Below are 22,701 nucleotides of genomic sequence, written 5' to 3'. Positions count from 1 at the left end.
AGAACATCCCTGGTCATCTACTGCCTCTGATCTGGCAGACTCACAAAACAGAGAACATTCCTGGTCCCTACTACCTCTGATCTGGCAGACTCACTAAACAGAGAACAGCCCTGGTCCCTACTGCCTCTGATCTGGCAGACTCACTAAACACAAATGCTTCGTTTGTAAATGACGTCTGAGTGTGCCCCTGGGCTACCTGTAGTAAATAAAATCTGACTAAAATGTTGCCCTTTGGTTTGCTTAACATAAGGAATTTGAAATGATTTATACATTTGACTTATACTGAACAAAAATAGAAACTTAACATGCATCAATTTCCTTGATTTGACTGCGTTTACAGTTCAGTTCGTATGAGGAAATCAGTCAATGGAAATCCATTAAGCCCTAAATCTATGGATTTCACAGGACTGAGAATACAGACGTGAATCTGTTGATCACAGATACCCTTTAAAAAAATGTTTTTTAATGGTCCTCACTGTGGGCCTCAGGATCTTTTTACAGTATTTTTTTAAATTCAAATTTGCCATCAATGAAATGCAATTGTGTTCGTTGTCCGTTGCTTATGCCTGCCCCATACCATAACCCCACCGTCACCGTGGGGAAAACCGCTCACCCACACGATGCCATACATGTGGTCTGTGGTTGTGAGGCTTGGTTGGACATACGGTCAAATTCTTTAAAACAACTTGAGGTCGGCTTATGGTAGAGAAATTAACATTCAATTATCTGGCAACAGCACTGGTGGACATTCCAGCAGTCGGCACTCCAATTGCACGCTCCCTGAACTTGAGACATCTGTGGCATTGTGTTGTGTGACCAAACTGCACATTTTGGTGGCCTTTTATTGTCCCCAAGATGCACCTGTGTAATGATTGTTGTTTAATCAACTTTTATTTAAGCTCAAACTCTTTTACATTTCTATTTTTGTTCAGTGTATATTTAAAATCAAATACTTTTTAGACTTTTAATCAAGTAGTATTTAACTGGGTGACTTTCACTTTTACTTGAGTCATTTTCTATTAAGGTATCTTTATTTTTTCTCAGGTATGAATGACAATTGGGTACTTTTCCCACCATGATAGTTAAGAACGCTAACAATATGGAAGAAAATGAAAATGTATTCTACAGGAACCAATGTCACTCTCTAAAAACACACCCCTAAAAACGATCCTTGGATAGCTTTTCACAATTCACCGATTTTTATTTTATTTTTTACTTGGTCCACATGGAAAACGGTAAAGAACCATAAATTACTTGCTAATAGTAAATAAATGTATTTATATGACATAATTTAAAAGCAATTGTTGCCTGACCAATGTAGATATTTTCAAATGCATGGAACTGAAAAGTTTTATATCAAGAAATTGATTTGAACATTTTCGGGATATCAGCGCAATCTTGAGGGAATCTTATTTGAGTCAGAAAACGGTGTTCTTATGATCGGTAAGATATACAAAACCTTGCAGAGAGTCTATCCAACTGACAATCTCTTAGAAAAAGACCAAGACTAAAAAAAGAACTGATGTTGGCACAAGATGGAGGGAAAGTTGGAAAATAACTAACGCAATTTCATGCTGACCAGAACGGACACGTCGCGTGTGCGAACGTTCTAAAATAATTTAGAAATCCATGTTATTCATCTATTGCACCCACACTGCTCGCACCAATGACTGTCTGCGATGCCAAGGGCTAAAATAGAAGTCCTTTCTATTTCTGACGCAGATCGCACTGAAAATCCTGCCTCTCCCACTTCCTCGTTGGTTATACTCACGTGGGTGATTGAAAGACTAAATGTTTTGCCGGTTGTCGTGGTAATACTATGAGTGTAGATGCGATCACCATATAAGTTCAAAGATGAAAAAGCCTGGAAGGAGGAGAGATGACTTGAAACGATTCGGTTGTCTGTTTTATGTGTGGATTAATTGTCAGAGTAGAGGTCCTTGTGCACTTCAGGTAAAATAACAACTCAATGTTTATATCCCAGGACAAATTAGCTAGCAACAGCACGCTAGCTAAATAGGACAAATGAACGTTAGCTAGCAAGTGCAAGCTAGCTAAATAGGACAAATTAACATTAGCTAGCAACAGCAAGCTAGCTAAATAGGACAAATTAGCTAGCAACAGCAAGCTAACTAGCTAAATTGCCATACATGTTTAATGCTTTTCGACCTGTCCCCAAATGAATGTCATTGGTTCAGAATTTGTTTTGATATTTTAACTTGCGTGTCGTGATCACGTTTGGTGTGGGGGGGGGGGACAAAATAAATGTATGCAGGCGCGCAGCCGGTTTGGGTTCCGTGTTACAAACTTCTTAGGGCAGCAATCTCATTAACGGGATCGATATGACAACAGCCAGTGAAAGTGCAGGGCGCCAAATTCAAAACAGAAATCTCATAATTAAAATTCCTCAAACATGCATGTATCTTATACCGTTTTTAAAAGTAATTTTGTTGTTAATCCCACCAGTGTCCGATTTCAAATAGGCATTACACCGAAAGCACCACAAACGATTGTTAGGTCAGCCCCAACTCACAGGAAAACCCAGACATTTTTCCAGCCAAAAAGAGATGATAAAATGAATCACTAACCTTTGATGATCTCAGTATACATTGGCGCGTTACGTTCACTAGTACCATAAACATCCGGTAATATTGCAGAGAGCCACATTTTACAGAAATACTCATTATAAATGTCGATGGAAATATAGATATACCTTTCCTTAATGCAACCGCTGTCAGATTTTGAAAAAGCAAACCATGCAATAATCTGAGACGGCGCTCAGAAAAAAATAAAATAATATCCGCCATGTTGGTGTCAACAGAATTCCGAAATCACATTATAAATATTCCCTTACCTTTTATGAACTTCATCAGAATGCATTCCCAGGAATCGCAGTTCCACAATAAATGCTTGATTTGTTTGACAATGTCCATTGTTTATGTCCAAGTAGCTACTTTCGTTAGCACGTTTTGTACACAAATCCAAACGCTTGTGCAGGTCCAGCCGAACGTCGGACGAAAACTTCAAAAAGTTATATTACAGTTCGAAGAAACTTGTCAAACTAAGTATAGGAATCAATCTTTAGGATGTTGTTATCATAAATCTTCAATAATGTTCCAACCGGAGAATTCCATTGTCTGTAGGAAAGCCATGGAACGCAGGTCGCTATCATGTGAAATGCGCGTGACCAGGACCTGGCTCTCTGCCAGACCACTGACTCAAAGACCTCCCATCCGGCTCCACAACACAATAGAAGCCTCATTCAAGTTTCTAAAGACTGTTGACATCTAGTGGAAGCCCTAGAAAGTGAAAATGTATCCATATCCCACTGTGTATTCAATAGGGGCTGGGTTGAAAATCGACCAACCTCAGATTTCCCACTTCCTGTTTTGATTTCTTCTCAGGTTGTTGCCTGCCATATGAGTTCTGTTATACTCACAGACATCATTCAAACAGTTTTAGAAACTTCAGAGTGTTTTCTATCCAATATTAAAAATAATATGCATATATTAGCAACTGGGACTGAGGAGCAGGCCGTTTACTCTGGGCACCTTTTCATCCAAGCTACTCTACTGCCCCTGCAGCCATAAGAAGTTAACTAAATTAATCTAGCATAAACAAATTTTGTTGAATTTATTACACATGACAAAATTTACATTCTCAGCACAATGGCAGTCGAGTCTTAGGTTTCACATTTAACAATGACTCAATAATCAATGCCTTCTGGGAATGGTATAAAGTCCAAACGTGATGGGTGAATTTAGAAGTTAAAATTTTAAATGTACTTACTTCCCCCTCTCCCTTATTTTCTCCCTCTCCCAGGTTCAGACAACCATGAAGGAGAATCTCTTGTCTGTAGAGGAGAACTTTGCAGCTCTGGACCAGAGAATGAAGACTCTCAACAAATAAATCTGTTTTCTTTATCTAAAAAAAAAAATGTCTGTCAGGACAGTTGGGCAAATTGAGGGAGTAGAGGATCTTCTCTCTGTTTCTCTTCCACCTCAGCCTTCTTTTTTTCTTCCTGCAAAGTGGAATGTTTGATTTGAAAGTATAAAAAAGAAAAAACAAGGACAAAAAAAAGCTCAAAAATGGCCACCAAATTTTCTTGATTTTTTTTCTTCTCCTTTTCCACATCTCTCCATTTGAAGTCTTTCATTTAGTATCAAATGCAATGCATTACGCCCACACATATATATATATATTATCCCTTCAAAGCTCGATGGCTTTTTCGCAATGAAGAATATTTATCCAGATCCTTTCAACCTCTACATCCACACTAGTTGTAGGTCTGTGCTACAACATTCCACTAAGTCATTTCATTGAATGTCCCAATTTTGAGGGCTCAATAAGTGGAATAGCCATGTAAGAGAAAAGAGGTTGTCTACAACATTACTGCACAAAAACAAACAACCAATGCTGATTTATCCACCCTTCCCTGAAGTATACACTTTGCCCACTTCCTGTTGTGGATTTAACAACGGTGGAAAAAGTCCCTCTTATCCTTACACCAATACAATGACGGGAAGTAGGCTAGTGCACACTTTGAGAGAAGGGTGGTGGGGGGGGGCTGAAGTCCCGGAGGGATGCTTGTAAATATGCCTGTGTACCTTTAAACGTTTCATGCTCAGTTGCTTGTAACTTATTATTATTGTGGCTGAGACTAAAATACCACACACTACTTTTAAATCTGCTGCGTTGTTTGTCATTGCCTACAATGGACTGTACTGTTCCTGACTGTTGAAATATCTGAATAAACAACATGCTTAAACTACACGTACTCTTCTACAGAGAGTGATAACTTGTGAAACATGTATCTGTTACATAAAAACTACAGTTCAATATTAGTTATTCTCTGCCAAAGTGCCAATATGATACTAAAAGTTATTCAAGGGAAAGATGGTTCACTTTAGATAGTTTACCAGAATTTGTTTCAATCTAAAGTGAACAAAGTCAATATTAGTTATGTTTATAATTATTTACATACCATGTGACTAAAAAGCCTATTGCATGCTTCCCAGTCGAAACAGTTATGTGAGGGAGGGGGGGGGTTCTGCTGCTCATCACTGAGCAATAAGAATCATTTCTTGAGGCAAATCGAAATTCTGTAGCGGAAGTCGACGCCCCTTCATCGGTGATTGGTCAATAGTACTACTAGTAGGACTGGGAACATGAAGCGGTGTCGTTTGAGACGATTAATTTTAATACAAAATGTTCGTGACTCAATGGGGAAAGACAACGGTTATATTGCCGCTTTTTGTTCTAGTTTTCTCAAACTAAAGTATTTAGGGAGTATGAGAGCATTAAACATTCGCCGAGTTCTGCTAGCCGAAAAACGAACCTAATGTATGTGGACACCTTAAAAGACTGACTGTAAGACATGATTCCAATGCTACAAAATGGTCGATTTCTTCTCAATTCCCTCATATCAACGCAACACCGACTAAATTAAACATTCACAGGAGTGCCAAATATAGAAGGTAAAAATGGCCCAATCACGCAAGATTTTGGTTCTGTTATATTAACCGAGATTGAGGCTACGATTAGGGATCGGGTAAACTGATCCTAGATCTGTAGTTACAGCCAGGCAATTTGTTACTCGAGTCCTCTTAAATCCTGATTACTCATGTTTGTAATGGTGCTACATGGCCAGCAGGGGGAAGCATAGGCCTTTATAAAAAGCTTATCTTGGGTTCATATGGTGGGGTACAGGTTTTCAACACTCACTCCATCATTGCCAACTGCTACCAGATACAGTGCAATTGAACTTTGAATCTTTTTGGGTCTTTTAGCCACCATTGAAGTATATTTACTAAAACCCTGATGTAGAATAGGTATAAGGCTAATGATAATGTTGTGAGTGGTGGTAGTGCTGGTGTTTGAAGCAGCCAGGTTGATCAGTTGATATAGCCTAGTTTCTATCTGATCGGCTGTGGGAAAATGAAAACTATCAGTACAATCTCTTCTTGCCCCTCGTCGACCTCTGGCTGGCCTCATCACTGTCGGGCTTTCTTTATTTTTTTTACCGTGACTACCTCAGCTGTGCTTATTTCCTCTTCCTTCCTCTGCGCGTGTGGCAGGTTCCCTCTCCTTCTCAGCATTCTTGAAGTCTGCGTGGTTATTCCCCGCCATCTCCCTTCTAAACTAGGCCCCGCTTAAATGTCTGTCTTTTAAATCTCAGAGGGAGCATCCTCCCAAACTTTGTTCAGACGCCCAACTCTGTTTTGGGGTTTATTTGGGGGCTTTTCTTTCAGGCATGCACAGTCGCTGAGAGGCGATCTTTTAGAAATTCTATAACAATGCACCTCGTCCGTTCTGTAGACCTGTGCTGCGCCCTCCTCTAGCTTTATTATAGACTATAATAAACCCAACAATTGTTAAGCATTCAAGCTTAGCAGTCCTACAGTAAACAGTCAGGATACATAGAGTAGAGTAGATGCATAAAATAGAATATAACTTGACTGTCCATTATTTTTGTTCTGTGAGAGAATGGGCAGGAGGGGCAGGAGTGTTTATGAAAAGCATAACACCCAAGTTTAAGCCACAATATTATTCCATTGACCCAGCGTCGACCGGGTTTGGTCGTCCTCGTAAATAAAAATGAGTTATTAACTGACTTGCCTAGTTAAATAAATAAATAAACATTTCATCTGATGTACGGAGTATGGATATTTTTCTTAGGCATCACCATACAGGAATAAACTCTAATTTAACAAGAGTATAAATCAATAGGCTTTATGACGAATCAGATAAAGTTCATAAGCAATTATAGCGAGCAAAGAGAGTCGGGTTGAGATGAGTGCTTTTGCAAAACTCAGACAGCATTGATACAACCGTGTAATTATACTTGTTACCTACAGTGAGGCAAAAAAAGTATTTAGTAAGCCACCAATTGTGCAAGTTCTCCCACTTAAAAAGATGAGAGAGGCCTGTAATTTTCATCATAGGTACACTTCAACTATGACAGACAAAACGAGAGAGAAAAAATCCAGAAAATCACATTGTAGGATTTTTAATGAATTTATTTGCAAATTATGGTGGAAAATAAGTATTTGGTCAATAACAAAAGTTTATCTCAATACTTTGTTATATACCCTTTGTTGGCAATGACAGAGGTCAAACGTTTTCTGTAAGTCTTCACAAGGTTTTCACACACTGTTGCTGGTATTTTGGCCCATTCCTCCATGCAGATCTCTTCTAGAGCAGTGATGTTTTGGGGCTGTTGCTGGGCAACACAGACTTTCAACTCCCTCCAAAGATTTTCTATGGGATTGAGATCTGGAGACTGGCTAGGCCACTCCAGGACCTTGAAATGCTTCTTACGAAGCCACTCCTTCGTTTCCCGGGCGGTGTGTTTGGGATCATTGTCATACTGAAAGACCCAGCCACATTTAATCTCCAATGCCCTTGCTGATGGAAGGAGGTTTTCACTCAAAATCTCACGATACATGGCCCCATTCATTCTTTCCTTTACACGGATCAGTCGTCCTGGTCCCTTTGCACAAAAACAGCCCCAAAGCATGAGGTTTCCACCCCCATGCTTCACAGTAGCTATGGTGTTCTTTGGATGCAACTCAGCATTCTTTGTCCTCCAAACACGACGAGTTGAGTTTTTACCAAAAAGTTATATTTTGGTTTCCTCTGACCATATGATATTCTCCCAATCTTCTTCTGGATCATCCAAATGCTCTCTAGCGAACTTCAGACGGGCCTGGACATGTACTGGCTTAAGCAGGGGGACACGTCTGGCACTGCAGGATTTGAGTCCCTGGCGGCGTAGTGTGTTACTGATGGTAGGCTTTGTTACTTTGGTCCCAGCTCTCTGCAGGTCATTCACTAGGTCCCCCCGTGTGGTTCTGGGATTTTTGCTCACCGTTCTTGTGATCATTTTGACCCCACGGGGTGAGATCTTGCGTGGAGCCCCAGATCGAGGGAGATTATCAGTGGTCTTGTATGTCTTCCATTTCCTAATAATTGCTCCCACAGTTGATTTCTTCAAACCAAGCTGCTTACCTATTGCAGATTCAGTCTTCCCAGCCTGGTGCAGGTCTACAATTTCATTTCTGGTGTCCTTTGACAGCTCTTTGGTCTTGGCCATAGTGGAGTTTGGAGTGTGATTGTTTGAGGTTGTGGACAGGTGTCTTTCATACTGATAACAAGTTCAAACAGGTAACGAGTGGAGTACAGAGGTGCCTCTTAAAGAAGAAGTTACAGGTCTGTGAGAGCCAGACATCTTGCTTGTTTGTAGGTGACCAAATACTTATTTTCCACCATAATTTGCAAATAAATTCATAAAAAATCCTACAATGTAATTTTCTGGATTTTTTTTCTTCTAATTTTGTCTGTCATAGTTGAAGTGTACCTATGATGAAAATTACAGGCCTCTCATCTTTTTAAGTGGGAGAACTTGCACAATTGGTGGCTGACTAAATACTGTTTTGCCCCACTGTACCTAATACTGAATAACAATAGTCTGAGAGACAGTGCCAGGTCTTGTCCAAGTCCCAAAACAATCCAGGTATAAAACACATTATGAATATTCACCTGTCATGTCAAGTCTTTCTGGATACTTTATTTAAAAAACAATACATGAATCCCAATCCAGAAAACCACATGCTCGTATTCAACACACAACCGTAGTTTCTCAGGACAGTTTTATTTTATTTTTCACATTAAGTGCATTCTGAAAGTATTCAGGCCCCTTGACCTTTTCCACATTTTGTTACGTTACAGCCTTAATCAAAAAACGATTAAACTGTTTTTTCCCCCTCATCAATCTACATACAACACCCCATAATGACATCACAATACCCCATAATGACATCACAATACCCCATAATTACAAAGCAAAAACAGGATTTTAGAAACGTTTGCAAATGTATAAAAATAAAAAACGGAAATATTCCATTTACATAAGTATTCAGACCCTTTACTCTGCACTTTGTTGAAGAACCTTTGGCAGCGATTACAGCCTCGAGTCTTCTTGGGTATGACGCTACAAGCTTGGCACACCTGTATTTGGGGGGTTTTCCCATTCTTCTCTGCAGATCGTCTCAAGCTCTGTCAGCTTGGATGGGGAGCGTCACTGCACAGCTATTTTCAGGACTATTCAGAGATTTCGATCGGGTTCAAGTCTGGGGCTCTGGCTGGGCCACTCAAGGACATTCAGAGACTTGTCCCGAAGCCACTCCTGCGTTGCCCTGTTGGAAGGTAAACCTTCGCCCCCAGTCTGAGGTACTGAGCACTCTGGAGCAGGTTTTCATCAAGGATCTCTTTGTACTTTTCTCCATTCATATTTGCCTCGATTCTGACTAGACTCCCAGTCCCTGCCGCTGAAAAACATCCCCAGAGCATGATGCTGCCACCACCATGCTTCACCGGAGGAATGGTGCCAGGTTTCCTCCAGACGTGACATTCAGGACAAAGAGTTCAATCTTGGTTAAATCAAACCAGAGAATCTTGTTTCTCATGGTCTGAGAGTCCTTTAGGTGACTTTTGTCAAACTCCAAGCGGGCTGTCATGTGCCTTTTACTGAGGATTGGCTTCCGTCTGGCCACTCTACCATAAAGGCCTAATTGGTGGAGAGCTGCAGAGATGGTTGTCCTTCTGGAAGATTCTCCCATCTCCATAGAGGACCTCTGGAGCTCTGTCTTAGTGACCATTGGGTTCTTGGTCACCTCCCTGACCAATGCCCTTCTCCCCAGATTGCTCAGTTTGGCCAGGCGGCCAGCTCTAGGAAAAGTCTTGGTGATTCCAAACTTCTTCCATTTAAGAATGATGGAGGCCACTGTGTTCTTGGGGACCTTCAATGCTGCAGAAATGTTTTGGTACCCTTCTCCAGATCTGTGCCTCGACACAATCCTGTCTCAGAGCTCTACGGACAATTCCTTCGATCTCATGGCTTGTTTTTTGCTCTGACGTGCACTGTCAACTGTGGAACCTTTAACAGCTCTCGAGTGGCGCAGGGGTCTAAGTCTCCCAGGTGGTGCAGGGGTCTAAGTCTCCCGGGTGGCACAGGGGTCTAAGTCTCCCGGGTGGCGCAGGGGTCTAAGTCTCCCAGGTGGCGCAGGGGTCTAAGTCTCCCGGGTGGCGCAGGGGTCTAAGTCTCCCGGGTGGCACAGGGGTCTCTCCGGGCGCATGGCGCTCCCGGGTGGCGCAGGGGTCTAAGTCTCCCTAAGTCTCCCGGGTGGCGCAGGGGTCTAAGTCTGGCCAGGGGTCTAAGGGTGGCGCAGGGGTCTAAGTCTCCCGGGTGGCGCAGGGGTCTAAGTCTCCCAGGTGGCGCAGGGGTCTAAGTCTCCCGGGTGGCGCAGGGGTCTAAGTCTCTCGGGTGGCGCAGGGGTCTAAGTCTCCCGGGTGGCGCAGCGGTCTAAGTCTCCCGGGTGGCGCAGCGGTCTAAGTCTCCCGGGTGGCGCAGCGGTCTAAGTCTCCCGGGTGGCGCAGCGGTCTAAGTCTCCCGGGTGGCGCAGCGGTCTAAGGCACAGCATCTCAGTGCAAGAGGTGTCACAGTAGTCCCTGGTTCTAATCCAGGCTGCATCACATCCGGCCATGAATGATTGGAAGTCCCATAGGTCGGCGCACAATTGGACCAACGTTCGTCCGGGTTTGGCCATCATTGTAAATAAGAATTTGTTCTTAACTGACTTGCCTAGTTAAATAAAAGGTTAAATTCAAAAAGAATAATACATCTCAGTGCTAGAGGTGTCACTACAGACCCCGGTAGACAGTGTGTGTCTTTCCAAACCATGTCCAATCAATTTAATCTACCACAGGTGGACTCCAATCAAGTTGTAGAAACATCAAGGATGATCAATGGAAACAGGAGGCACCTGAGTTCAATTTCGAGTCTCATAGCAAAGGGTCTGAATTCTTATGTAAATAAGGTTTCTGTTGTTTTTTTTATATACATTTGCAAACATTTCTAAAAAATCTGTTTTCATTTTGAAAAAATAATGTAATCTATTTTAGAATAAGGCTGTAACGTAACGAAATGTGGAATGCGTCTGTATGTACAGTGCATTTGTGTCGTTTATTGATTTCTCTATAACCTACAACCTTTTGTTACTCTTGTGAATAACATTTCCTTCTTTTTTTTGTCCCCGAGCATCAATGTTATCATTAGCTATTGTATTAGTATTTAGTTATTAGGCCTATGATTATGATCATCAGTATTTCTATGATTATCGAACTAATAAATTAGATTCTAGGCTTATGGAATAATATTGTGGTGTAAAATTATGTTTTGCTTTTTATAAAAACACTGTTGCTCATCCCATCACAGACTATGATAACAAAAAACCCAGCCAGTGCCAACACCGTGGCAACAAAGCCCCGTGTCCTCTAAGTATCCCACTAACGAATACTATATACACACGCTACACGACTGGACTCAATAAACAGACAAAGTATTTCGCTCAACTACTCAGCAACAGACCCTCAAGTCGTGACGTGGAAAACCGAGGCTCATCGAGCGCTTTAACCCTGGTCCCGGAGACCGGAGCTTTCTATTCGCTACTCGCGCACGCGACGCGTCTCATATCGGCGCTGTTGCTGGGCTGGTAAACTGCGGGTGTTGTTGCACGGTGCATTTAAACACTTGTCTGTTTGTTGGAGTTAAGGAATTAACCGATGTTAAGTGTCAACGTATGAAATAACATAGGAAGTTAAAGACGTTATTATAAAGACAATGCGCGTGTTGGTTTTAAAGGGTTAACCTGAATTATGTATGTTTTAATATCAGTTTTCATCAACACTGGCAGCTTGTTCATGATCATCATCCCACAAGGCACAGATAGAGGGGAGTTTAGGAACTCGCGATCAAGAAGTGTGGGAGGTTGATTTTAATAGCCCGCGCCCGTCACTCCACACAGAGACATGAGGGCGATATAAAAAAGAAACGAAATGTCTGAAATTAATATCCTAATAACACGGCATTCCTTTAGAATAAACACAGCCAATAAAATTAAATTAAATTTAAAAAATCCATGCCTATAGGGTTCAATTTCATTATGTTTCCTTTGAGACAAGTTGGGGATGCTACCTATGACAGACATAGCCTTTGAGAAAAAAAATAGGTTTGAAGTTGAATTTGTTGCAGCAGACACTACCACTCTTGTGAAATAATATTATACACACAGAAAGCAGGACGGAGTCGGACTTTAAAGCATTTTATTACTCTCACAAACTTGAATAGTGTACAATGTGGCCCTCAGGCGCATAAAGAAAACGGTCTCCAAACATAAAGATAAATACCGGAGAATAATAGAAGCAAGCCTATATCAAAAACGGAAAATAAAAACCGATCTATTATTGGATACAAAACGAGCCAATATTCCAAACAGAGTTGCTTTCTTTATTCCTTTCACAATATCCTACAACTGAACATAAATTATAAATAGCCTATAGTGTCGCCTTAATGTTTGTGAGCAAAACTTTCTTTTGACATTCTAAAATATTCTTGCATAAGTGTATTTTTTAAATATTTTTGTTAGAGCCAGAGACTGTTAAATAAAACATGCTCTGGTTCTCCCGGTCTTATTTCCGACTAGAAATTGGTTGCCAAGCATTGCATCATTCCTTTCATGTGACTCCCTTACGCCCCAAATTCGTCCTGGCTGCATCACATCTTCACGTCACACAAACTACCCAGAGTGGAGACAAACCACAGGGCCTTTAGAGCCCGCCTTTACTGTAGAATACAATTACCAATTGGATGTCGCCAAGCAAAATAATTTAGCGCGTACATTACTATTGTACCATCTGGTTGTCAGTCATTTCATCATCAGCTAATGGGCTTCGGTTAAGTAAAAACTAAAAAAAAACTTCCCGTCGAGTTCGGTTGGCGTCACCATATATAAAGATCACCGGGAGTTCCCGAAAAATCACATTCAGTATCCTAAGCCGAACAATGGTTAACATGAGCTATCACCAATCTCAACTAAAATATATACACAGTCCGAACCCAAGACAGTCGAGAAAGCGAAATACTAAAAGAAAAAGGGTAAGTGTATTTTATTCTGATTAGTTTTTAAAGTTGCTGATTGTCTTTTAGGGACTTCTATAGGAGTTCTAATTTTAATTTGGCAGCTGGTCGTCTCTCGTTTCTCCTTTTGGAAAAGAATGTGAATGTCGTGTCTGTTTTAGGACAGCAGTTGCCGTGTGCAATTATAATTGACATTTGTTATATTTATATCCAAGATTGAGGGGGACATTTGTCTGTATATTTGACTTTGACCCCCAAGTGGCGTTCTCTCTGCTACGAGCTCTCTCGCTCTCAGAAGTTTGACATAACAGAGACAGCTGAGCTGTCAAACGTTTACATAACGTTTTACAAAGTTTTGTTTCGGTTTTATTAACTTATTATTTACTGTTATCAAAGTTCAGGCTTTTGTTTGATCAATCCATAAGATGTCATTTATCCAGACATTATATTGGTTTTGTTAATAGCCTATTAAATAACACAAATAAACACTCATTTGTCTTGACAGAATAAGATCGCATGGCTATTCGGAGTGGACTTTTCATTAGGATAGTACAGAAAGGTTGTCATCGTCTCATCCCGGTGTTTTGTACCGTTTTCACGCAGGCGTTTGTTTCTCGGTCCTGTTCTCTGATTCCATGACGTAATGCCTTGGCTGGGAGAACCAGCGCAGCCTCAACCTCACCACAACCGAGAAACACTTAGCCTGCAGTTGCATAAATATCACCTTTATGAAAATCTATTCTTCAAAGAATACACGATAGAAATATTCTTCATAAAAGTATTTGCCAAGAATTGGGCTGCATTTATTGATGAATGTCTACTTGTCTATGTCATGCTCGCTGTGTTGTGGTCTCAGGTTATATCACGTCCACCAAGTGGTTTTTGGTTAAAGTACCTTTTAACTATTTAATGTCAACGATAAACCCCTATTTTTAGAAGAAAAACAAATTGTTTCGTGTTGGGAAGACTGCATGTTGAAATCTATTTGTTCTTTTTCGTGAGATTGTGTAAATCTAAATCAAGGATGTTTTGATCGAAATAGAATTCATTTTGGACTGTGGCAGGAGCCCTCGAGGCCCGACCGGTTTTTGGATGATTTTCCACACAAACACACTTTTTTTTTTTTGTTACCAGAAAATGTGAAACCATAGCATTGTAGTTTGTCAAGTTATTGTATTAATCTAATCCACATTAAATCCGTTTTGCCGTTCAAACATTTTTAACAATGCTTTATCAGGTTGTTTGCCAAGTTGAGTGCTTCAGCTATATTTTCAGTAGACATCAGCTGTTATAAAATATACATTTATGTTCCTTTAAGCACATTCTAACATCTCATCACACTGTATTGAATAATCATTGTATTAATTCATGCCATATATTCTTTCTAGACTTGTTGGGACAAATTATCGCCAACGACCAATTGCCAGACTTGATCATAAGAGGCTTTCAGAAGGTGAATTGAGGTTCCTTCTGTTGATCTCAGAGTTGTTTTTACTGACTGTTGTATGACAAATTAACCTCATTATAACTTAGAGCAATGCATTTATTTAAACATTTTTAACGTGATAATGTTTTAAATGAAGTCATCACTACAGCTCGTGTTTTTGACAATAGAATTCTGTAATAAAGACATTGGTTTTTGCAGTAGACCCATGTGTCCACTAAGTGCCACTATTTGACCATTTAGTGAAAAGGTGTCTTATCAAACAATATATAAATTACAATACTGGTACTTTGTTTGCTTATCTTCCTTCAACTCTTGATAATTCCTAACACGTACTAACTTAGCTGTGCAATAGAACAGTCTCTCTTACATATAGCTTTCACCAGAGTGATTTGAATATGGATCCGGACGCCTAGCCTATTGTAGAGAAACCACATAACAGTTCATGCAGGAGATATATTAAAATAATTATTTCATCATTCTGAAACTGAACCCTCCTGTCTGGACAACCCACAGTCCTGGTCCAACGCGTTCCAGCGTGTGGAAGACTCATCGGTGTCGACTGAGTAACGGAGCGAAAGATGACTGCCGAGTGGCTTCACCTGCCCCCTCCGTACCCCCCAGGTGTGGGACCGCTGTGTGGTGCAGAGTTGGAGGCGTGGTATGAGGACCTGCAGGATATACTGGGATCAGACGGGGGCGGGGCCAAACTGGCGCGTGCCCCTCCCTGCTCTGAGGTCAGTTGAGATTTTAAAAATAGTTTTGATCTACATGGTTTGATCTTATCAACGACGACTGATTGATTGATGATCGTCGATGTGTTTCGGCATTTGAATCAGTTGTTTTCTTATTCTCTGTTTCATGATGCAACTCTTTCCACAGTGCTGATGTAAGAAGCACCTTCGACATAACCATTCCCTAACGTACACACTTCCCTCTCCTCTGTCCTTTCTCCTCTCCTCTGTCTCTTCTCCTCTCCTCTGTCCTTTCTCCTCTACTCTGCCCTTTCTCCTTCTCCTGCCCTTCCTTCTTTCATTCTCCTCTATTCTCTCTTCTCCTCGCCCTTTCTCCTCTACTCTGCCCTTTCTCCTCTACTCTTCTCTTCTCCTCGTTCTCTTCTCTTCTCCTCTTCTCTTCTGCCCTTTCTCTTTCTCTTCTCTTCTCTTCTCCTCGTTCTCTTCTCTTCTCCTCGTTCTCTTCTCCTCGTTCTCTTCTCTTCTCCTCGTTCTCTTCTCTTCTCCTCGTTCTCTTCTCTTCTCCTCGTTCTCTTCTCCTCGTTCTCTTCTCCTCGTTCTCTTCTCCTCGTTCTCTTCTCCTCATTCTCTTCTCCTCGTTCTCTTCTCCTCGTTCTCTTCTCTTCTCCTTGTTCTCTTCTCTTCTCCTCGTTCTCTTCTCTTCTTCTCGTTCTCTTCTCTTCTCCTCGTTCTCTTCTCTTCTCCTCTCTTCTCCTCGTTCTCTTCTCTTCTCCTGTTCTCTTCTCTTCTCCTTGTTCTCTTCTCTTCTCCTCGTTCTCTTCTCTTCTCCTCGTTCTCTTTCTCCTCGTTCTCTTCTCTTCTCCTCGTTCTCTTCTCTTCTCCTCGTTCTCTTCTCTTCTCCTCGTTCTCTTCTCTTCTCCTGTTCTCTTCTCTTCTCCTCGTTCTCTTCTCTCTCTTCTCTCGTTCTCTTCTTCTCTCGTTCTCTTCTCTTCTCTCGTTCTCTTCTCTCTTCTCTCTCGTTCTCTTCTCCCTCTCTTCTCTTCTCCCTCTCTCGTTCTCTTCTCCCTCCCTCTCTCGTTCTCTTTTATTTTCTTCAGAAGGAGCCGGAGTTCCTAGATGTTCTGGAGAGCTGTTCCCTGACATGGCTGACAGACGGGGTGGGAGTGGGTGTCGGGGGCGAGGCGTGGGACGGAGGTGAGGGGGTCCAGAGGGTCACGATCCCAGAGGAGCCTCCTACCCATCCACCCCACCACACCTCCTCCAACACCTCCCGTCCGAGTCCAGCTGAGGAAAGGGCGGAGAGGCAAGGGGACAGGGAGGGAGGGAGGGATGGAGAAAGAGGTGGCTCAGGAGGAGGGGGCCTGTTGCCCCCAGAGTTCTTTGAGTTGCTGAACGAGGGAGGGGTGGGCATGGTGGAGACCGGAGGGGTGGGCATGGTGGAGACTGGAGGGGTGGGCATGGTGGAGACCGGAGGGGTCATGGTGGAGACAGGAGGGGTCATGGTGAGCGGTAGCCACCACCATCATCATCATCAGCTTCATCATCACTCTGACAATGTCCAACAACCTGAGTCTCCCTCCGCCAGCGAGGAGGAAAACACCTGTGTCCCCGACTCTCCCTCCTGCTCTTCCTCCTGCTCTTCCTCCGCCTCTCCGTCTACCTCTCTCAACTGCTCTCCTCCTTCCTCTCCTACTAGCACCTCGTTCTCCTCGTCTCGGCAGGACAAACGCAAGAGGGGCAACTCTCTGTCCTTCCCTTCCTCCGGCTCACACTCATCCTCCTCTTCTGCAAAGAAGAGCAGGAGAGAGAGGGAGCAGGAGAACGAGAGGAAGGTGCAGGAGCTGACAGATCAGAACGAGAGGTTGAAAGCGGAGATAGACAGACTGGGAGAGGAGGTGAAGAGGACACGTCGAGCCCTGATAGAGAGACTAGTTAACACCAGGAAGTGAGGGAGGAAGGAAGTAACAACGCAGAACATGAGCATTTGGAATAGCAGGTTGGCGAGGAAGGTTTTAAAACGGTAGTGACTTTGAAATGCATTTTCTAGACAGCATTAAGAGAGAAACCTTTTCTAGACAGCATTAAGAGAGAAACCTTTTCTAGACAGCATTAAGAGAGAAACCTTTTCTAGACAGCATTAAGAGAGAAACCTTTTCTGGACAGCATTAAGAGAGAAACCTTTTCTAGACAGCATTAAGAGAGAAACCTTTTCTAGACAGCATTAAGAGAGAAACCTTTTCTAGACAGCATTAAGAGAGAAACCAAAATATATGTTGTAAGAAGAAAGTTAAATGATAATTTTCTGAAAAACTGTATGAGAAAGTAAGAAGGAAAAAGGGGTAGATAATGAAAGAGCAAGTCAAAGGAACAGCACGGAGAGAAAGAATGGTGGCAGACAGACGGACATACAGGGTGTAAAGTAATGGAGGAAGAGGACCAGACAGACAGACATACAGGGTGTAAAGTAATGGAGGAAGAGGTCCAGACAGACGGACATACAGGGTGTAAAGTAATGGAGGAAGAGGTCCAGACAGACGGACATACAGGGTGTAAAGTAATGGAGGAAGAGGACCAGACAGACAGACATACAGGGTGTAAAGTAATGGAGGAAGAGGTCCAGACAGACGGACATACAGGGTGTAAAGTAATGGAGGAAGAGGACCAGACAGACAGACATACAGGGTGTAAAGTAATGGAGGAAGAGGTCCAGACAGACGGACATACAGGGTGTAAAGTAATGGAGGAAGAGGTCCAGACAGACGGACATACAGGGTGTAAAGTAATGGAGGAAAAGGTCCAGACAGATGGACATACAGGGTGTAAAGTAATGGAGGAAGAGGTCCAGACAGACGGACATACAGGATGTAAAGTAATGGAGGAAGAGGTCCAGACAGACGGACATACAGGGTGTAAAGTAATGGAGGAAGAGGTCCAGACAGACGGACATACAGGATGTAAAGTAATGGAGGAAGAGGTCCAGACAGACGGACATACAGGGTGTAAAGTAATGGAGGAAGAGGACCAGACAGACAGACATACAGGGTGTAAAGTAATGGAAGAAGAGGTCCAGACAGACGGACATACAGGGTGTAAAGTAATGGAGGAAAAGGTCCAGACAGATGGACATACAGGGTGTAAAGTAATGGAGGAAGAGGTCCAGACAGACGGACATACAGGGTGTAAAGTAATGGAGGAAGAGGTCCAGACAGACGGACATACAGGGTGTAAAGTAATGGAGGAAGAGGTCCAGACAGACGGACATACAGGGTGTAAAGTAATGGAGGAAAAGGTCCAGACAGATGGACATACAGGGTGTAAAGTACAGGGTGTAAAGTAATGGAGGAAGAGGAGGAAGAGGTCCAGACAGACGGACATACAGGGTGTAAAGTAATGGAGGAAAAGGTCCAGACAGATGGACATACAGGGTGTAAAGTAATGGAGGAAGAGGTCCAGACAGACGGACATACAGGGTGTAAAGTAATGGAGGAAAAGGTCCAGACAGATGGACATACAGGGTGTAAAGTAATGGAGGAAGAGGTCCAGACATACAGGGTGTGGGTTCGATCCCCGGGACCACCCATACGTAGAATGTATGCACACATGACTGTAAGTCGCTTTGGATAAAAGCGTCTGCTAAATGGCATATATTATTATTATTATTATTATTAATGGAGGAAAAGGTCCAGACAGATGGACATACAGGGTGTAAAGTAATGGAGGAAAAGGTCCAGACAGACGGACATACAGGGTGTAAAGTAATGGAGGAAAAGGTCCAGACAGATGGACATACAGGGTGTAAAGTAATGGAGGAAAAGGTCCAGACATACAGGGTGTAAAGTAATGGAGGAAAAGGTCCAGACAGATGGACATACAGGGTGTAAAGTAATGGAGGAAGAGGTCCAGACAGACGGACATACAGGGTGTAAAGTAATGGAGGAAAAGGTCCAGACAGATGGACATACAGGGTGTAAAGTAATGGAGGAAGAGGTCCAGACAGACGGACATACAGGGTGTAAAGTAATGGAGGAAAAGGTCCAGACAGATGGACATACAGGGTGTAAAGTAATGGAGGAAGAGGTCCAGACAGACGGACATACAGGGTGTAAAGTAATGGAGGAAAAGGTCCAGACAGATGGACATACAGGGTGTAAAGTAATGGAGGAAGAGGTCCAGACAGACGGACATACAGGGTGTAAAGTAATGGAGGAAAAGGTCCAGACAGATGGACATACAGGGTGTAAAGTAATGGAGGAAAAGGTCCAGACAGATGGACATACAGGGTGTAAAGTAATGGAGGAAGAGGTCCAGACATACAGGGTGTAAAGGGAGTGGTCCAGACAGACGGACATACAGGGTGTAAAGTAATGGACCAAGAGGTCCAGACAGATGGACATACAGGATGTAGAATGTATGCACACATGACTGTAAAGTCGCAGACAGACATACAGGGTGTAAAGTATAAAGAGGTCCAGACAGACGGACATACAGGGTGTAAATAATGGAGGAAAAGGTATTATTATTATTATTATTAATGGAGGAAAAGGTCCAAACAGATGGACATACAGGGTGTAAAGTAATGGAGGAAAAGGTCCAGACAGATGGACATACAGGGTGTAAAGTAATGGAGGAAAAGGTCCAGACATACAGGGTGTAAAGTAATGGAGGAAAAGGTCCAGACAGATGGACATACAGGGTGTAAAGTAATGGAGGAAAAGGTCCAGAGAGATGGACATACAGGGTGTAAAGTAATGGTGGAAAAGGTTCAGAAGGTGGATGGAGTCATGCTCTCTATTGACAGGTTACAGTGTACTGTATCTACATGTAGGGCCGGGCGTCTCAGGAAGCATCTTTCAAATAGATGCGTTAACTAACGTCGAATGATTGGGCCGTTTAGGTTATTCAGTCTAGCGCAGAGTTCAGTATGAAGTACGGATGGGTTAGATTCAATGGGTTAGATTCAATGAACCGATTGGGGCCTTTGATTCCAAAAATGAAGGAATTGATTTGGAAGCATCTACCTATGAAGATTGTGAACCAACACCTAATCCCAAGGGTTGCATGGGTCACGTTCATTAAGCATCAAATGCAAAGAAACAAAGTGGGACGACATGGACAAAAAAACAACATTTGTTTAGTTCTGTTGCAAAACATTTTAAAACGTTTTCTGTTGCGTGCCCTAATGAATGCGATTGTGATTGAGCGTTTTGCTCGTTAAGCCTAGTGAAGTGATTAGTAAAAATTCTGATTTGTTTCGGGGTGTCGGCATTGATTCCAAAATTATGGATAATCGACAAAAAAACAATTAAAGTGATTTTTCCCATTGCTAGGAGTTATTGATTGGGGGGTTTGGTAGGATATTTTATTGATCGGGCTCCGTCAACGAAGTGATTCTGACAAACTGGTGTTGGACTCATTCCTAGTATGAAGGTAGTGAGAAATAAAACAAGGACAGTGCATTTCATAGTCACGACATCCTTTATCTTGCCTGGTTAAACCTGACTGAATGCTAAGCCTACCTTTGTTTCCCAGGGAAGCAACCGGGAAAACGTAGATAAATACCAGGCTATCCCTTATCCGCCAACCTCAAACCTAAAGACTGCAGAGACCATCAGAGATAATATTTCGTGTCCAGTTTGTGGAGTAATATAGAGCTCAGGAAAGTTTGTCATTCAGTAACTCAGTACTTATATAAGCCGCTACGGCTTTACTGTGCGTGGATACACCTAGAACGTTGGATAGTTTTACACCTAGAATGTGGATAGTTTTACACCTAGAACGTTGGATAGTTTTACACCTAGAATGTGGATAGCTTTACACCTAGAACGTTGGATAGTTTTACACCTAGAACGTTGGATAGTTTTACACCTAGAATGTGGATAGTTTTACACCTAGAACGTTGGATAGCTTTACACCTAGAACGTTGGATAGTTTTACACCTAGAACGTTGGATAGTTTTACACCTAGAACGTTGGATAGTTTCACACCTAGAACGTTGGATAGTTTTACACCTAGAACGTTGGATAGTTTTACACCTAGAACGTTGGATAGTTTTACACCTAGAACGTTGGATAGTTTTACACCTAGAACGTTGGATAGTTTTCACACCTAGAACGTTGGATAGTTTTCACACCTAGAACGTTGGATAGTTTTACACCTAGAACGTTGGATAGTTTTACACCTAGAACGTTGGATAGTTTTACACCTAGAACGTTGGATAGTTTTCACACCTAGAACGTTGGATAGTTTTACACCTAGAACGTTGGATAGTTTTACACCTAGAACGTTGGATAGTTTTACACCTAGAACGTTGGATAGTTTTACACCTAGAACGTTGGATAGTTTTACACCTAGAACGTTGGATAGTTTTATACCGAGAACGCTCACCTTTTTCTATCAAATTGACTGAATTTAGTGGTGGTGATATTTACAATGTAGAGCTCTACCCTGATTCACATATATATATTTTATATACTCCTGTATTATACAGACACAGTTCTACTGAAATAAAACCCATATTGATTCAACATTTCACTGTAAATGATGCATCGGTTTAGTGGTTGAATTATTTCTGTTAAATTACAAGGAAACATTGTATGTACTTTGTTATTGTATGTTTAGAGTTGCAAATATAAAAATAATAAAATCCTTTAAAAACATTTTTATTGTCTTGGAATGTCTATTTGATTGAAATGTAAAGTGAGATGCATATCAGGTCCAAACAAATTGCTTTAATTTTTGAAGGTGTCAAATTAAGAAAATAATAACATTTCAGCCTCTGTTTCTGAATTCATTTATCACAGAATTTGCACAAAAAAAAGAGTTATTTTTAGCAAATGTATTTATTTGATTGAATAAATGGGAAATGGGGAATATGTAAAAACATGACTTTTTTTTATTTTTTTATATAACAATATTACAATATCATTATGCAGACATCGTTCTACACACACTGACCTGAACTACTGGCTTGCATAGTGACAGTAGAACCGTAGCCACCAGCCTGGTCGCAGCGACACCATTTTATATCTCTTCATGATACCGTGATAAAATGACGGGGAACCCACCGAGCCAGAAGCCTACTTAAACCTGCTACTTCGAGTAAAGAGATGTAGAAATAGTCTTGACTGAATATTTTGTAGCAGTTTTCAATTTACCCCCCCCCCCCTCTTCGATTACTGTTCTTTCCTATTACTCTGTCCCCATAAGCAACAAAACGTTGTCTTCCATCCTGTCACAGATGTGTGTCTCATATTTCTTATTATTATTATTCAAATCTTGCCTCTACTTCTCTCATATTTGTCCAGTCTCTTGTCGGTCTTCTCTCTCTTTCTAATCACTTCTTCTTGCCTTTTGTCACCACTGGTTCTGGGTCCTTTCCCTCAGCCAGGGACAGCTGTTTCTTCAGTTCCAGTAGTTTGGTGACCTCTGCTCCAATCACAGTTTTCTCTGCCTTCTGGCCCTTCAGGGTCCGGACCTTCTCCCCCTGGTAGAGAGCAGAGAGCAGGTTAGACTGACGACATTACCAACTAGCACCTTCTCCCCCTGGTAGAGAGCAGGTTAGACTGACGACATTACCAACTAGCACC

At 42.0% G+C, this 22,701-nt stretch overlaps 3 protein-coding genes across 14 annotated transcripts in view; 2 read left to right on the top strand and 1 right to left on the bottom strand.

The window, feature by feature from the left end:
• Nucleotides 1-4,773, top strand: part of dctn2 (dynactin 2 (p50)) — a 31,845-nt gene extending 27,072 nt beyond the window's left edge. Inside the window, 1 exon segment of the mRNA XM_046311420.1 lies at nt 3,823-4,773. Coding sequence (XP_046167376.1) covers nt 3,823-3,909 — 87 coding nt within the window. The 3' untranslated portion in view covers nt 3,910-4,773.
• An 8,106-nt stretch (nt 4,774-12,879) lies between these two features.
• On the top strand, nt 12,880-21,771 carry ddit3 (DNA-damage-inducible transcript 3). 10 transcript variants are annotated; one of them, XR_006833071.1, is made up of 6 exons: nt 12,880-12,994; nt 14,365-14,429; nt 14,937-15,157; nt 16,213-17,954; nt 18,841-19,372; nt 19,659-21,771. XR_006833071.1 is itself a non-coding variant. In XM_046310050.1 (4 exons), the coding sequence occupies exons 3-4, from the start codon at nt 15,002-15,004 to the stop codon at nt 17,062-17,064; spliced, it is 1,005 nt and encodes a 334-aa protein (XP_046166006.1). In that variant the 5' UTR covers nt 12,880-12,994; nt 14,365-14,429; nt 14,937-15,001; the 3' UTR covers nt 17,065-18,420. The 10 variants fall into 10 exon arrangements, 2 of the variants coding, with proteins under 2 accessions (XP_046166006.1, XP_046166005.1); XR_006833067.1 differs by lacking the exons at nt 12,880-12,994; nt 14,365-14,429; nt 14,937-15,157 and adding an exon at nt 18,489-18,652 and having other exon boundaries at nt 17,060-17,520; nt 17,566-18,420; nt 18,796-19,372; XM_046310050.1 differs by lacking the exons at nt 18,841-19,372; nt 19,659-21,771 and having other exon boundaries at nt 16,216-18,420.
• A 218-nt stretch (nt 21,772-21,989) lies between these two features.
• The window catches only part of mars1 (methionyl-tRNA synthetase 1), a 58,160-nt gene continuing 57,448 nt past the window's right edge, over nt 21,990-22,701 (bottom strand). For 2 of the 3 annotated variants that reach the window (XM_046310046.1, XM_046310047.1), the window contains one exon: nt 21,990-22,598. In XM_046310046.1, the coding sequence (XP_046166002.1) occupies nt 22,449-22,598 (150 nt within the window). In that variant the 3' untranslated portion in view covers nt 21,990-22,448. The remainder of the gene's footprint in view (nt 22,599-22,701) is intronic. The other variant, XM_046310048.1, reaches the window with a different exon arrangement.

This window comes from Oncorhynchus gorbuscha, linkage group LG18 (assembly GCF_021184085.1).
Source record: "Oncorhynchus gorbuscha isolate QuinsamMale2020 ecotype Even-year linkage group LG18, OgorEven_v1.0, whole genome shotgun sequence".
NCBI classification, from domain to species: Eukaryota; Metazoa; Chordata; class Actinopteri; order Salmoniformes; family Salmonidae; genus Oncorhynchus; species Oncorhynchus gorbuscha.
This window is presented reverse-complemented; position numbering and strand designations above follow the sequence as displayed.

Bases quoted from the DNA above. Each gene is read 5' to 3' on its own strand.
- ddit3 (XM_046310049.1), top strand. From the start codon at position 15,002: ATGACTGCCGAGTGGCTTCACCTGCCCCCTCCGTACCCCCCAGGTGTG. The intron at 15,158-16,212 runs GTCAGTTGAGAT...TATTTTCTTCAG, and splicing joins GTGCCCCTCCCTGCTCTGAG to AAGGAGCCGGAGTTCCTAGA.